We start from the raw sequence: 16,699 nt of genomic DNA, 5'->3' as shown, positions 1-16,699 counted from the left end.
AGAGATATTTTTTATATCTAATTTATTTTTTTTTTAATTTATTATTTTTTAAGCTTTTTTATTTTCTTATATTATTTTAAGGATTTATTTTTATTATTTTTTAATCTTATAATTATTTTATTTCTTTTTTTATATTATTATATAAATGTCTTAATTTTATTATATACTTATAATATTAATAAAATTATATTAATAAAAAACCTAATATCTTTTTATCTTATATTATAAGTAAGGTTTATTATTTAATTAATATAATAAAAAGATTAAAAAATAATTCTTTTTTTCTTTTTTATATTAATAATATTAATATAATATCTATAAATTATAAAGATATTTCTTATATATTAAGTATATTTATATATTATCTTATAGATTATATAATATTTCTAGGTATTTTAAGTCTTTAATTATTATTTAATAATATACTTAAATATATAATTCTTATATATTAATAGTATTTATATATTTTTAAGTAATCTAAATATATTACTCTTATAATATATTTTAATATTAATTTGTTTATTTATTATAGAATTATAAGTAATATTCTTTCTTTTATAAGTTATTATTTATCTTAAGGTTTTATTAATTATAAATCCAAGCTATTATTAATTATTATTAGGTTTTAGCTTTAGCGCTATAATTAAGATCTTTATTATATTATTTATTATATTTTATTATTATAATACTTTTAATATTAAGGTCTTTATTAAGTTTATTAATTAATATTAATAATAGCTTTTATTTTAATTTATTTATAAAATAAAATTATTTTACCCTTAGGGGTTTTATTATAATATATTATAATTTTAGCTAAAAATAATTATTATATTTAAATTATTTCTTAATAAGATATATTTAATTATAAGGCATAATAATTTCTCTTAATTTTAAGTTAATATTATTATATTTTATTTATATTATATTAAGGGTTTTTATAATTTAAATTATAATCTATAGTTTATTATTAGCTTATATAAATCTTATTTATTTCTTATCTTTAAGGAATTATTATTATTATAATTAATAATAACCCTCCTTAATATTATATTACTTCTTATAATAAATCTTCTTAATATAATTTATCTTATAATAATATTAATATTTAAATCTATAATAATTATATTCTTTTATAAAGTTATTTTAAGTTTTATAGGTCTTATATAAGTTCTATAAGATATATTAGTTTATTAGGGTTATCCTTAATTAATATTAAATTAAGGTCTTTAATAGCTTTTTTTATTATTATAAAGGTTTTAAAATTTCTTTTAATAGAATTATTAAGTATTAATTTTAATTACTTATTTAATATAATTAATAAGGTTATCTAATTAGTTTTTTTTATATAATTTAGCTTATATTTCTTTTTAAATTTATTAAAGAAAAATAATATAAGTAATTATTAATCTTATCTTAGCTTTAAGGTAAATTAAAGATATTTTATATTATATTTTAAGGTAAATTAAGTTTTATTAAATACCTTAATTTCTTATTTTATTTATATCTTTTTATTAATAATTTTAAAGGCTTATTATAAAATAGCTTTAAATTTAATATAATTAGTATAGAATTTATAGATATAAAATAAGAATTAAATAAAAAGAGTATTAAGGTATTCCTTTATATTAGGTTTAAACTCTATAGTAATATACTTAATAAGTTATCTTATAATATATTAGATATAATTAGGCTCTAATATAAATTAAGTTAAGTAATATATTATAAAGGTATATAATTATATAAAAAAGGTAAATAATTTATATATAATATTATTAAATTTCTTTAATAATTTTAGCTTTAAGATTTCTTTAATATCTTTACCTTTTATAGCTATAATAGCTATATTTTTCATAAGCTAGATATTATCTTAGTATTATTAATTCTAAGCTTATTAGCTAATAGCTATATAATTAATAAGTCCTCTAAGCTTATTTATTTTAATAATTATTATAATAACCTAGGCTTAGAGTTATTTAATTTTTTTATTATTATTATTTATTTCTTTATTATTATTAGGGTTAGCTTAAGCTAATATAATAAGAATAAATAAGTAATTAATAAGTAAGACTTATTAATAATTATTATTAAGAGTAGCCTAAGTAATTATTATATTTAATATTATTTAAGGTAATATAAATAATCCTCTAAATAAGAGCTATTAATATATAATAATTATAAGGTTCCTAAGAGATAAATTAGTTATATTAATTTATATTAATAGAGGAGAATATTATATAACCTTAAAGGGTAATATAACTTATATCTAATAATATATTTAAAGGTATTAAGTATAATTAAGTTATATTAATAGCTAAGGTAATTATTATATAAAAAAATATAATAAATATATTTTATATATTTTAGGTATTAATTATAATTATTTTACTTTTAATCTTAATTAAGGTAATTACTTAAGTAATTAAGGTAATTATATAAGTAATTATTATAATTACTTAGTATTAAGAGTAATTACTTATTTAATTAATAAGGAATTATAAGGTCCCGCTAATATATATAACGGGTATAGGTTAGGCTATAATACTCCCGGTGCCTATATATAATAGCGAAATAAAGCGGCGTCTAGCTATAGCTATCTTAGGCCTTAATATTAGCGCCCTTATTAAGTAGTAGCGCTATTACCTCCTGGTGCTTATATATAATAGCGAAATAGAGTAGTATCTAGCCGTCGCTATCTTAGGCCTCGAGGTCAGCGCCCTTATTGAGTAGTAGCGCTATTACCTCCCGGTGCCGGCCGAACCTGTCCTTGGCGGCGTTGAACTTGTCCTTCTCCTCTTTGGCGGCGTCTATGTCGAGCAGCAGCGCGACCACCTTTTCCCTTCTCGGACCATCTACTTCCGCTATCGCCGCTATGTGCAAAGGAGTCCTGCCATTGTGGTCGCGCAGTCTTATGTTCGAATCCTTCCGGAGGTCCTTGACTAGGTCACTATGCCCCTTGTATGTAGCCCAGAAAAGCGGAGTATTTCCTAAGGCATCCACGAGGTTGACGTCCGTCCCTGCCTTAATCAACGATTGTATCGCAGGACGGTGGCCATGTATTGCTGCGTGATGTATCGGTGCTATTCTATCTATGTCCTGTATGTTGATCGCTGCGCCTTCTCGTAGGAGACTCTGCATGACCTGGGCGTCACTATGCCGGCAAGTATAGTGTAATGGTGTTTGCCCACGGATGTCTCGTGCGTTGATATTAGCTCGATTGGTTAGTAGCTTTCGCAAGGCGTCAATGGATGGTCTCGCGGCTGCGTAGTGGAGTGGTGTCTAGTCGAGGATGTCTTTGTTATTCATTCCTATATTGCTTGCTTTTAGGTTTGGTTCGATATCAAAGTCCCGGTTCTCGTGAGCCACCTAATGTAGGCGCGTGAAGTTGAGTATATCCTCTTTGTCTCCTAGAGGCTTGGAACTTTTCATAAGGGAGCATTGCCAAGAGCGGCTCTGCACCTTTAATACCAGCGTTTCGCAGCTTGTTATCAAGTTCTGATTGGAGCTGCTCTAGCTCTTGGATGTCTCTTTCTTTAAACTGCTGGGCTTTCCTTAGCTTGATAGCATCGGCGAGTGCCCTCAAGTACTCTATTAAGAGCGCAATGGCCTTGGTGGTAATGCTAGCCCGTCTTGAGAACATCTTCGCGGTTCGAAAGAGCCACAAGTACGTATCGGCGGCCTCTTTCCAGTGCCTTAGCTCCTTATGTGGCTTGGTATGTTCTCGCGCCTATTTAATGATGGCATTGGCCCGTGGTAGCTTATTTTCTCTGCTGAGCGGTGGGATGATGCCTAGGTAGATATCTTCTAGGCTGCTAAGTCTAGTGCTTTGGATGTCTTAGGCTAGTTTGGAGAGCCGGGTACTGTGTAGTGTAATCGATTGCTATGTAGGCTGATTACTTATGCCGTCCCTCTGTGCAGGCCGTATATCTGCTTTGTCCTCGATTTGCTTTATCGTCTTCGCCGCAGCCTATATGAAGGCGGAGAACATGTGCTGGGCGAATAATTTTTTCAAGAGGCTGAATGACTTGGCCGCTAAGATCATATTCGTAGTGCTCCCTTCATGGGCCTGATGGTCGGGAGTATCTTCGCCGGAGGATTTTGGAGGGTTCTAGGCCTTATATCTGCCTGTGCGAAGTTTTAAGTTGGATGTGTATCCCATAATTCGATGGGCTTCTACCCCGATTGTATTGCTGTTATTTGCCGATTTATGTTCCTTAACTTCGATGACTTGCGCAGCACTATTAGGCATCTACTACCGAAGGTCTTGCCGCAGAGCGGCCGTGTGCGAGCCTAGAAGTCGGAGGCTAGGCTTTGCTGACGTCCCTTTCCGCAACTACGCGTCGTCTTTGGGCCTTTCTTCCCCGTCTTTACTTTCGGTCTCCCTGGCGCTTTTATCGTTCGGGGACTCTTTTTGCTCTTTTTCCTTTGCCTATTGAACTTTGTTCTCGCACTCGTCGACGGAGTATAGCTATAACGAAAGCGCTGCTTCGATCTCGTCAGAGTAGGCTCTCTATTTTCTAGCATGCTATTTGATATGAAATGCTATAGACTCGCAGTTATGTCCTTTAGAGGACTTGAGAACCTTAAGGGGCCAAGTGAACACCCGGCCCTCAGACTTAGGGCCAAGGAGGGTATCCATCGTTATCTCGATTGTATGGGCCAAGGAAATGGCTTCTGTAGATGCTGGCCTATGCTAGTCGGCGAGCTGACCAAGATCTCTCCTTATCTTTATTACCCTGTCGGCGTTCGACTAGGAATCGAAGTTTCTGCCCTGGATCGCTAAGCGCGTCTGATCTATTGTATTATCTCTATTATCGTTTACCTGCGGCGGTTTTTTCTTTGATCCCTGGCGCGGTTTTAGTTTCTTAAGTTCTGCCGGATCTTTAACCGCGGCAGTTCTCCAGTCCTAACTACCGTCGTCTGCCTAAGGTCTATGGTATATATTCCTATTAACTTTGGAGGGATGTAGCTAAGGAGCTTTCGCCTAGTCTTTAATAGTTATTGCTAACTAATCTATCTCGTGCCCTGGAAGAAGTGGCTGGCACGTTGGATTTTTCGCGAGATTCCGACGGATAATCGCTCTGAGAATGGCTATGATGATAGTTGCGCCAAGTTGGACGACCGAGGCCGACTAGTGTATTCCGCGCAACCCGACGAACTGCACGATGAAGCCGCAGAGGCTGACCATTGAGCCGGTGATAACTATGAGTTCTCCGACCTTAGTTTCTAAGAAGCGCTCTAATCTCGTCTTTTTGGGTTGTTCCGTTTTGGGTTGCTCTGTTTTGGGCTGTTCCGTCTTGGGTTCTTCCGATGTTGTTAGGCATAGCTCTTTTAGCTTTTGTCTTTTTGCTCGTCGAGACGTCGTAATTAGGACCTGTGCATTGTTCGGGAAAATAGCAAAGGACTCAAAGACCTAGTCGTTAACGGTTCTAGATCTCTGCAGCCAGATAACTCGGGCGCTTGTCCTAGATGCCAGATAGTATCTCGTTTCTAACGTGCTGCTCTCGACGATATGGGCATAGATGAGTATACTAACTACTAAGAGCAGCGTACTAGCTGCGATACAGGGAAAGGCATAGTCTGCGATAGGTTTTCTATCCTTGAGTAATATAAACGTGAGATATTTAGCGGCGATTCCGGAGTAGATGAGGACGCCAACCTAAAGGATAAGACCGCATGCGGCGACCATATATAACTCTCCCCTGCCTACTTAATTATGAACATTGAGGGTGAGGTTTGGTGCATCGGCGTTCGTGTTTCGAATAGTGACTACCGATAGGCTCTCTTCCTGAGTTGCCTTGGAATTCGATTCTTTGAGAACTTCGCGGGTGTCGGAGCCCGTCTGGGCCTCTAAATCCTCGTCGAAATGGCCGTCTCGAGCGATAGGCTCCGGCTGGGAGGTACGGCATGGCTGATGAGCCTTCTGGGCTTTGTTTTTGTCGGGGCTCTTCTTAGTTTCCTTCATAGAGTGACGTGGTTGAATGTGGTTGCCGAAGATGCGTTCTCGAAGAGTCGGCCCTGGACGATAAAGTGAGATTAGGGTAATTAATAAGTATGGATGGGGGCACTAATGATATTCTGTTAAATAAGGTTTCTTGACGTCCTTGACGCCCTCGACACCTTTCTGTTTCAGGGCATCTTTTAGTTCCACTACCGAAATCTGGGGAATAGCCTTTCGGCCGTCCTTGGGGTCTTCGACAGAATCACTCCCTGTTCCATACGGCGAGCCAGCTTCGGTCGGAGTCGTTGCCGCTGTCGTCTTGCCCCCATTCTCGCCACTGCCCTCAGGCATCAAGACAATAAACTCCCGAATCGGCCCTTCGCCTATGACTCTGATAATCTCCTGACTATTCTAGAGCTCGCATACTTCCTTCGAGGTGGACGATATTAGCTCGGACTCGGCCACGGCATGGGTTTCCCTTGCTCTTCCGATGATAGCCTTGAGCCACGATGGGCCGCTAACTCGGATGGCACCCATAATGGCGGTGATTATGCCTAACGGTGCTATTACTAGGATGATGTTGTCGGCCTAGCCTATGGATTGGCTCATGAACTGTATGGTGACCCTTTCTCCGAAGAGCGCCAGCAAGCTGAGTATAATACGAAGTTAGGATAGGGACTGCACTGGATAAACTGGGAGGCACGTATGGGGCTAGGTCGGAGAATAGGTTGTTAGAAAAGTCGTCTCCGGCGTTAGCAGCCACGCAAGTGACGAAGTAGACTCCGATGAGGAGCCGAAGTTGCTCGGCGGCTAACATGTTAGGGCGGGAAGGCTGGAATGATTGGATCAAAACGTCGAGGCTTTCGCTAGTTCCTTTCTCGTTCCTCTTCGACGTTAATGGACCGAGAGAGCCATGGTTGGTCTTAGTGATAGCTAAATATTCTGGGCAGCCTTTAGCTATCTCTAGGGCTGTCCGGTTCGGGGCGTGGAACCCCACTGTGCCACACTATCGGACCTGCAGCTTAAGTGTACGCCGCTGTGGGAGGACGGAAGTGGTCGAGAAAGCGGGATGGACGATAACGCTCTGTAGGCCGTGACAAGGACGACCCCCAACCCCTCTGGTGTGGAAGCTAGCGCTATGCTTCCTAAGTTTAGGGGTTTGCTGCGAGTCGCTTACTGCTATCATAAGCGCTAACGGCTTGCGGGGTCAAGTCAGATATGGCGTCTTTCTAGTGCTGTCCTACTGAGCATCCAACCGATATAATGCGGGAAAGCTTGCATGAATTGCGAGAAAGAAATGAGTTGCCGAGAGAGTAGATGGATGGCGGATGCAGAGTTAACGCACCGACGTCGCGGAACTCGCAGATTCGGGATGCGCGACGGCGGGGCCCCATCTGCGGTAGACAATCGAATGTAAATAGAGGTTGTGGCGTGGCTATGCTTGAGCAGCTGAAGGTACGTATGAGTACTTCGGTCCTCCAGAACGAGATAAGACGGCTGGGAACCGTCAATCATATCTCGAAGCACGCGTCCAAGTAAAGACGCGTGAGCTCCGGAACGGCTGTGGGAAGGTCCACATTTCAAAGCCTGGATGTTGGCGCGATAGGGGCCGGGCCGCTTCGTGCCGAATTTAGTCTGCGTTTTCTGGGTTGCATCAAAGTCATCTAAATACGTCTCGACGATGACCCTACGCCAGCAGAGATGTCTGAACTGCGAGAAGATATTCAACCCAGAGATTATATTGTAGATGACGCACCATAGCTGGCTCCAAGGTACTGTCGTGTTCCCGACCGCTGTAATGAGTGAGGACCTGCTACCGCCATATGTGATTGAGCTTGTTCTGGGTAACCTTCGACTTCGACGTAGGGACACCGCGAAGCCCCGACTGCGTAACCTCGGTGCGGCCTAGTCTCAAACGTACTCCTTTGCAGTTTCCCTTCCGATGGCCTGTCCCAATCGCACAGCTCCAAGGCGGACGTCGGATCGGGACAGGGCACCCGAAAGTGCGCACAGGGACTTCTTTGGAACTCGCAGGAGAGCGACTTCCGGATGGCCAAGGAAAGCACCTGCATCCGGCCGAAGTAGCGTGGCTCACCTGGAGAACCTTCGTGAGGTAGATCTACCCAAGACTATACCGTCTCTCGCACACCCGTTTCTGTGTGGTTATATGGCGCACTAGAAGAATGCAACGGAGTGAGCCTGGGTCAAGATTAGCGTAAACCATTCTGCCAGAACGATTGCACTTACGCCGGATTACGGTGTGGACGGGGGAGACCGAGCTCACCTGTGGGAAAGTCAAGCGCTGGTACTAAGGGACGAAGAGGAAACTGAAAACACATAGAGGCTACTTCTCCGCAATTCAAAGCTCAGCGCTTTTAGAAGCATACGGGTGTCATATCAGACCATTTTGAGAAGACGCAGCCATTCTTGATCAACCATGAAGTTCAAGATGTCAATGCTCAGCGGAGGCCCGGACGTTGCGGGCAAATTTCGGCGCAAACACAGTGAGACGGTTCCTGATCGAATCTCCTGAGGCACCGCTCATGACGCTAGGTAGGTGCATATGTCAATGGCAAAATGGGCATAACATTAAGGGAAACTAATCGACTTGAATTAAGAATGAATATATCTAACGTTCGAAATGGCTTTATTTAGGCGGTTTCCAGTAGGCTCTACTGACTGGAGATAACAGGGTAACGGGGCTCAGAAGCGGGTGGTGGGGTGGTCGCCTCGATGTTGGCGCCTTCTCGAGCAGCACCTGGACGACATCCTTGTGCCCCTTCGCAGCAGCACACAATAGTGGCGTCCTACCATCATTATCCTTCGCCTCGAATTCCGCTTCGGAAGCACCAGCTGGCGGCCGCCAACTAACTGTTGCCTTACCTCAGCAGGTTGGGCAGCAATGCAGGTGGGTGGCACAGAATGGAGTGGAGGTTACGAGCCCCCAATTCTAGGGTGGCCTGCTGAGCCCATCTCGCAGCCTTTCGTCTTCGCCGAGATCTCGAATGTCCCAGCACCGCAACACCCCCATTATGGACGCGAATCTCAATATTTTCATCCGCCGCCCGCAATCAACTGCCACCCGGAGACGTATCATCGGACCCGGATTACTCTTGCTACCAAAATGCCCGCAATTCACGAATTCCCTCCCCTGACTCTCTGCACAGCCTGTCAACGGCTCTTCAACCCGCCGCCCAAGGGCAAATCTTACATACAAACGTCCAAGGGAAGGCTACGGCTTTTTGGCGCGAGTTCAGAAGATGAGGCCGATCATGCCATCTTTGGCTTCGACGAGTTCTACTTTCAAAAACTGCGAAAGGACGTCGAGAATGGTTGCAGAGGCGGTTGCGAGATCTGTCAGTGGATTCTCCTTAACGACGAGAGTTGTCGTCCAAGCGAACACGACGAAGAAGGGGCCGTCGACTTCACCGAGGAGGACTTCAAAAGTGGGCGGCGGCCCCCATGGTGGCCTCCAGAAGACGAAGAGCTTGACTTCCACTTCGAGTACGACGAAGAAGACGGCCAGCTGCGTCTCGTGCTGAGTCGCAAGGACCAGTGGGATCCCCAACAATTGGAATGGTATGTTTGGACGACTCGTGGTAAGCTGCTACAACTCTTGACAGCGCAGCACTTTGCTAAAACACGCTAGAGAATCCAGCTGCGAAGCTCCCCATCCCGCGAGTATCGCTTGCAGATTTCGGATCACCAGAGCGTCTCGCAAACGTGCGGCAATGGCTGAGTGAGTGCGTTGCAAAACACAAGCGATGCCCCGACAACGAGTCAGTTGAGCTGCCCACCAGACTGGTCGAGGTCTCGCCGCCGGGCGACCCCGAGTCTGCGCGTCTCCGCACCACCACCGGGGGTGAGACTGGACGCTATGCCACGCTTAGCTACTGCTGGGGTGGTCCACAGCCCTTCCAAACCGTCACGGACTCATTCGCGGATTACTCAACGGCGCTCCCCTATTCGAACCTGCCCAGGACCATACTCGACGCGCTCCAAGTAACCAGGAGTCTCGGTCTCCGGTACATATGGGTCGACTCCCTCTGCATCATCCAGGACGACCCCGAGGACAAGAACCGGGAGCTGCCCCAGATGCTCCGCATCTACGAAAACTCCTTCATCACAGTCTCAGCAGGCAGCGCAAGCTCCTGCAACGAGGGTTTCCTAGACCCCCGTCTACACTCCCGCAGCCCACGCCATCTGTGCGTGCGCGTCGACAACAAACAGACCGGCACTATCCTCGTCGGCACCCGGGCAGAAACCCTAGAATTTGGCGGCCACATCAGCCAGGCAATCAACAACCGCGCCTGGACACTCCAAGAGTCCTGGATTGCTCCAAGACTCCTAGTATTCGGCGGCCTGGCAGTTGTCTGGAAATGCGCATGCACCGAGTGGCGAGGCGGACAGCCAAAACGCCCTCGCAGCACTGACGACGACGACAGTGACTCATACTACTGGGACGAGAGTTCAGGCTACGTCACCAAACAGAACCTGAAGTCTCTTGCCGACGCCTACCGCGCCTGGCATGACCTCATCGAAAACTACACCCGCCGCGCGCTAACCGTCCAAGGTGACAAACTCCCCGCAATCTCAGCCGTGGCCGAGAAATTTGCGCCCTCCCTCGGCGGCGGTGGAGATTACCTCGCTGGCCTGTGGCGCAAACACCTGGTATTCGACCTCCTCTGGTACGCCTCGTTGTCGGGTGGGGGAGAGGCGCGGTTTACGCCCCAGGCACCGAGCTGGAGCTGGGCTTCTAATACGGGGAGCATTAAGTTTGCGGTTAAACCGAGGAATTATGATATTTTGCCGCTGTGCAACATTTTGGAGTGTGGTGTGGTGCTTGCAGCGGAGGGGGTGACGTATGGGGCGGTGGTGCAGGGGGAGCTGGTGGTTGAGGGGTATGTGGCGGATTTTGGGGGGCAGGTTGGGGAGCATGGGGTAGTGCATTGGGATGATCCGGAGCAGTTTGATGGTGGGAGGAATGGGGAAGCGGCTCTACCTTGTCGGACGCTGACGATCGCTTCGCAAAATCAGTGGGGCTATCTGGAAGTGCTTGGATTGGTTCTGACAGATTCTGGATTGGAAAATGGGAGTTTCCGGCGGGTAGGTTACTTTGGGCTTGGGCACGCAGGTCGCGGGGTGCCCCCTGACTACTTGCAGGGTCAGGAGTGGAGAGTGGTCAAGATTGTGTGAGACAAGAAGATTAAGGTACAACCCCCATGTCTTATAGCTTCAGAAAGTCGCATTCGCCCTAGAGGCCGTTGAGGCGCAGACCGCAAGTGTGAGGCGCGCTCTCGACGGGACGCTACGACGGACCGCACCGCATTCGACAGACTATCCCTTGAGCTGTGGAAAACCTCCCGGCCGTACCGAGCCCCACATCCGCCCCAACTTCTGAGAGGTATATGAGGGGAACCTTATGATGCGTCATTGATTGATTCCACCTACATCCTCATAGAAATTCTTCCGGATTGATCAATGACTTCCCAATCGGTACCTATAGAGATCTCGGCGGAGGCTCTCAACGCGTATGATGACAGCAGCTTTATCAATGAAGATAATAGCCTTCAAGAGCATGAGGGTGATAGCACCCGGAGACCGGAAGTTATCCACGTCATCACAGAAGCTGGGAATAAGATCATGGCGTTGAACTCGACCCAAAGCGTCGTTATTGCCCTTATTAACCTATTGCCAGAGTCGACATATCACGTCTTCGTGGATAACCTCTTCTCGTCGCCGGACCTCTTCCGCTCCCTGCGTCAGCACGGCCACGGTGCAACCGGCACAGCCAGGCCTAACTGTGGCATCTATAAAGGTCTTGCAGACGCTAAAAAGGCCAATAAGGCAGGGAAGTCAGGCTTCCAATTCAATGAGCTCAAGGTCATCCCAACTGCCGATAATCAGGTAGGAATACTCGACATTCCTTATAATTTGGCTAATAATGTATCTTCTTCTACTTCTCTAGGTCAATCAGATCGCTTAGAAGGATAATGCCCTCCCTCGTATTGCTCCTTTCAACCGTCTTTACTGGCGATAAGAGATATGATCGTTGGAGGAAGAGACAGTCAATGAAGGCCCCAATAGCACGGCCAATACAGGGAAGGATAGTATAGCGGTCATGAACTATTTTCTCGACGTAGCCTAGGCTAGAAGAGTGGGGCAGTATTTGTTAAACCGAACCTATCATGCACACGCACTTCAGATATGGGTTACGAGCCTTGGAAAGGAAAAAGGGAGGTCATGTGACTAAGGCTAATCTCAAATAGGAATAACATAAGGCATTAAATAAAAAGAGGGGAAAATCAAATAATACTATATTAGGCAAGCTTAATTAATTAAGCAATTTAAGCCATAGCTAGTTTAATAATTAAGAGTCTTAGAGCTATATTTCTCTTTAAGGTAGCTATAACTATTAATATGAGCATTAAACCGATTAAGCTAACCTCGATAATAATATATAAGCCGCGATAAGATAGCCTTTATCGCGAATATAAAGAATATATACCTCCTAAATAGACTAAATAACTAAGACTCCTTTAAATAATCCTATATTATAAAGATCTCGGCAGAAAGGGTCTATAAGCTAAGTCGATTAGATAACCTAAGCTAATTTAATACCTACCATATATAAATACTAACGAGACCTAAAATAATTAATTACCTTATAAAAATAGGACCTAAGATTAGATTAGGGACTATAAGGCTTAAAAGAGGTAAATACGCCGCGATTATAATTAATAAATTATACCTTAAAGACTAGAAGTTATATTAAATAGAGATAACTCTATATTAATAAGATTAATATAATTATAATAAATAAGTAAATAAAATTAGTAATATACTTAATTAGATAATTAAGAAAATTAATCTATACTATATTAAAATATACTCCCTTACTACTAATAGATTAGATAAGTATAATAATATATCGAGGTTTTACTTAAATCTTAAAGCTATATATAGTATAAATAATACCTTAAAAAAAAAATAAGCTTAAAAATAATATTTTAAAGTACTAAAGGTAACTTTAAGTAATATAATATACTAAGAAGATTAGATTATTAATTAAGAATAAGTAATATAAATCGCAAAGCTTAGAGGAATAGCTAAAGTAAAGCACCCTAATATATAGTTTAATAACCTAAGAGAAGTCCTTAATAACTACTTTAAAGTATTTATCTAAGTCAAAGAGGCATAAAATAAAAGGAAGATTAAGAATAAGACCTATAGACTATTAGACTTCTCTATATAATTCTAATATGAGATTTAGACCGACCGAGAGAGAAATAAGATAGAAGATAATACTCCTTCCGCAGAAAAGAGCCTCAAAATAGGAAATCAAAGCTTAAATAGCAAATATAATAAGTAAAGCCTATTACTACTTAATAAAAAGGCAAAGAGACCTATAAAGGCTTATTATCGCTCTTAAGGATTATTAGAGGAATATATACTCTACGAAAGATAGTATAGATACCTAAATATGAGGTTATATTAGGTTGCCTTTCTAAAAGGAGCACTAAGGAAGTATTAATTATCCGAGAGATAAATAGATTAGTAGAAAAGACGCCTAGAGGAGAATAAGGAAATGCGAGAACTCTATAAGAGACTTTAATAAAGATAAAGAGACTTAAAAGAGAGGTTAGCTTACTTATATCTCTCTAGGACGATTAAACTAAAAAAAAGACCCTAAACCTAAGCTTATGAGCTATTAATAAGCTAAATAGACCTTATTACTGCTAGAAGTAATAAATAAGCCTAAGAGGTAAGAAAAAAAGCCCATAGGTTAAAGAGAAAAAAGAAGAGGTAATATACCTATCGAGGCTTAGACCTAGAGTATAAGGCATAAAAGACTTAAATAATACTTATTCCCGATAAATAAGAGGCCACTAAAAGATTTACTTAATATATTAAGTTTAAAGGAAGGATTTACTTATAGCACTAGGTTTAGATAGTAATCTAATTAGATAATAGGTCTAAGGTAGAGATTAAAATACTAAGATTACCTAGGAGGAGGCTAGAGCGATAAGGCATCTTAAACCATAAGATTAATTAAGGAAGCCTAAGAAAGAGATATAAAAATACTATATAAGACTTATCCTAAGGTTTTAAACCTCGTAATTATATAACGATAAGACTAATAATTAAGCGTATAGCGCACCGACTTAAGAAGCTATAAATACTATTAGAAAAATAGCGATATTGACTCTAGAGATATAGAAGGTAGGTATTCTAGGATAAGGCTAGGGATAGTTAGATTATTAAGGGATTTCTAATCTAAGGGGGTATATTAAACCGAACCTATTATATATATGCACTTTAGATATAGGTTATAAGCCTTAGAAAGGAAAAAGGGAGGTTATATGACTAAGGCTAGTCTCAAATAGGAATAGCGCAAGGCATTAGATAAAAAGAGGGGAAAGTCAGATAATGCCATATTAGGCAAGCTCAATCAATCAAGCAATTCAGGCCATAGCCGGTTCAACAGTATTTGGCCATACTAGTTCAGGGAAGTCATAGTTCGCCTCGCCATAATGCCGTCATAGGTCTCGTAGTAAACTACGCTTAATAGTAGCTCGGAGTATAAATAATAACTCCGGCGCCTAGGTGCGCTTTATAGTCTAGGGTATTTAGAGATACTATTATTATAGCTTTAATAGCTAGTTTAGCTCCGCTCGGCGATTAATTACCCCTTTGGATTATTACTTATATAGGCAAATAGGTCTGGGCTATGCCTAGTGCGGACCGGTAATAAGCTATCGCGGCTTAATACTAGAAATAGCTAGTATTGACCGCGGAGTATTATCTAGCCTAAGCTAATAATACTTACTTAGACTTCGCGATTAGTATAGAGATAGCTAGGCTTCTAGGAAACCTAGGTATAATTACTCTAATTTATCTCCCTATCTAGGTAAAGGGTATATAGATAGTATAAGATAGATACTAGGGATTAATACCTTATCGCGGGGCAAGGAGTTATTATATAGGCTTATCTTCTAAGTAAAATACTTAATTTATATCTCGCTACCCTAGGGCTATTAAACTTTATTAATCCCGGAATATATAGATAATAAGATTCAGGGTTAGGTATTATACTATACTATTAATAAAGGCTTAAATAAGTAAACTAAATATTATTATTTTACTTTCTGCTTATCTTATAATAACTAAAAATAATTATATATTATATATAATAATCGTATAATTCCTAAGGGATAAACCGGTTATACTAGGTTTATATTAGTAATAGATTATATTGCGTTATTTAGATAGGTAATATAAGTTATATCTAATAATATACTTAAGGGTATTAAGTATAACTAAATTATATTAATAGCTATAGTAGCTAATATATAAGAAAGTATAATAAATATATTTTATATATTACTTAATATTAGAGTTAATTAGAGTTAACTTAACTTAAATTATTATTATTTAACTTATATAATTAAGAGAAATTAAACTAACTTTATTTAATATATATATCTCTATATCGTTTAATTAGCTTAGTATAGTAAGAGTAGTTTTTGCCCCTTATTATTGCCTTTAATTATATTATAGTTATAATATAAGGCTCCCCCTCTATTAGTTTTATCCCTAAGGCTAGCTTTAGAGACTAAGTATTATTATAAGTAACTTAGACTTATAAATATTCTTTCTAACTAATACGATATTAAATTATATTATAAAATTATCCTCTTATCTTAGATTTATAGCTAAGTATTATAATAACTTTTCTTATTTAATTAATAAATTTAGTTTTAAGATATATTAGTATTTTATATATTTTTATATTAATTATTATCCTTATATAATAATAGAAAGGAAATATTATTATAACTTTTATATTAAGAAAAAATATATAAACTATAACTTTAGTAGTATTTTATTATAAGCCTATAAGTTATCTTTCCTTAGTAGTATATATATCTAATATATTTTAGTTATTTAGGTTTCACGGGAGAAAGATTATCTTAAGGAGTAAAAGGAATAGGCTAAAATAGACTTATTAGAGGCCTTATCTTATCTATAGCTACTTTATTACTAGGAAAAATATCTTTATAAGAAAGTTACTAAGATAATTTATTAGGGTTATAAGGATTTAGATAAGTTAGATAAGGTTAAGTATCGCGATAAAGAAGCTTATTATAATTCCGAGGCGAGAGCTTTATCTAAGATTTAATTACTAAAAGATTATAGGGTTATAGATTAAAGTGCTATCCCTAAGTCTATTTTATTTTTATTTAGTATTATTAATAGAAATTCTTTAGAAGGTATTATATACCTATAAGGTATTTTAGAGGTTCTTATATATTCTCTAAGTCTAGGTAGTTTTTTTATTTAATAAAATATATTATTTTATTATTAATTTTATTTATATTAAGCATAGCTTTTATAGTATATTCTTTTAATTTATAAATTTATATTTTTAGTTTATTATTTATTTTTATTTAGATAATATTTTATATTAATTAAATAATATAATATAAAAGATTAAATAGAGCTTAACCTTAGATAATAAGTCTAATTTATAGTTATATTTTAAGAATTTTTATTTAATTTTATAGGGTCTAATATATTTATAGTTAAGTTTTTTATTTTATTATTTTATTTTAATATTTTTATTATAAAATAGATTATATTTCTTTCTAAGAAAATTAGTCCCTTAAGTTTTTTTTTATTTATATAGATTATTATTTTATTTTATATAAATTTAAGCTTTATTTATATTTCTTTATATAAGTTATATAATTAATCGCT

The 16,699-nt window shown here is 39.0% G+C and overlaps 3 protein-coding genes across 3 annotated transcripts; 1 reads left to right on the top strand and 2 right to left on the bottom strand.

Annotated features, from left to right (window-relative positions):
* Positions 1-2,694: 2,694 nt before the first annotated feature.
* NECHADRAFT_56710 (uncharacterized protein) lies at positions 2,695-3,240 on the bottom strand (the record flags this gene model as incomplete). Its single annotated transcript, XM_003039092.1, has 1 exon — positions 2,695-3,240. A coding segment is annotated over one exon (546 nt), but the record flags the coding sequence as incomplete, so codon positions are not given.
* A 2,467-nt stretch (positions 3,241-5,707) lies between these two features.
* Positions 5,708-6,475, bottom strand: NECHADRAFT_89508 (uncharacterized protein; the record flags this gene model as incomplete). Its single annotated transcript, XM_003039091.1, has 3 exons — positions 5,708-6,015; positions 6,118-6,349; positions 6,461-6,475. The coding sequence occupies 3 exons, from the start codon at positions 6,473-6,475 to the stop codon at positions 5,708-5,710; spliced, it is 555 nt and encodes a 184-aa protein (XP_003039137.1).
* A 3,168-nt stretch (positions 6,476-9,643) lies between these two features.
* NECHADRAFT_56709 (uncharacterized protein) lies at positions 9,644-10,084 on the top strand (the record flags this gene model as incomplete). The annotated part of the gene is made up of 1 exon (XM_003039093.1): positions 9,644-10,084. A coding segment is annotated over one exon (441 nt), but the record flags the coding sequence as incomplete, so codon positions are not given.
* Positions 10,085-16,699: the final 6,615 nt, after the last annotated feature.

The sequence above is a fragment of the Fusarium vanettenii genome (genome assembly GCF_000151355.1).
Source record: "Fusarium vanettenii 77-13-4 unplaced genomic scaffold NECHAsca_175_unmapped, whole genome shotgun sequence".
Taxonomy (NCBI): Eukaryota; Fungi; Ascomycota; class Sordariomycetes; order Hypocreales; family Nectriaceae; genus Fusarium; species Fusarium vanettenii.
The sequence above is the reverse complement of the archived record's forward strand: the minus strand, read 5'-3'. Positions and strand labels throughout refer to the sequence as shown.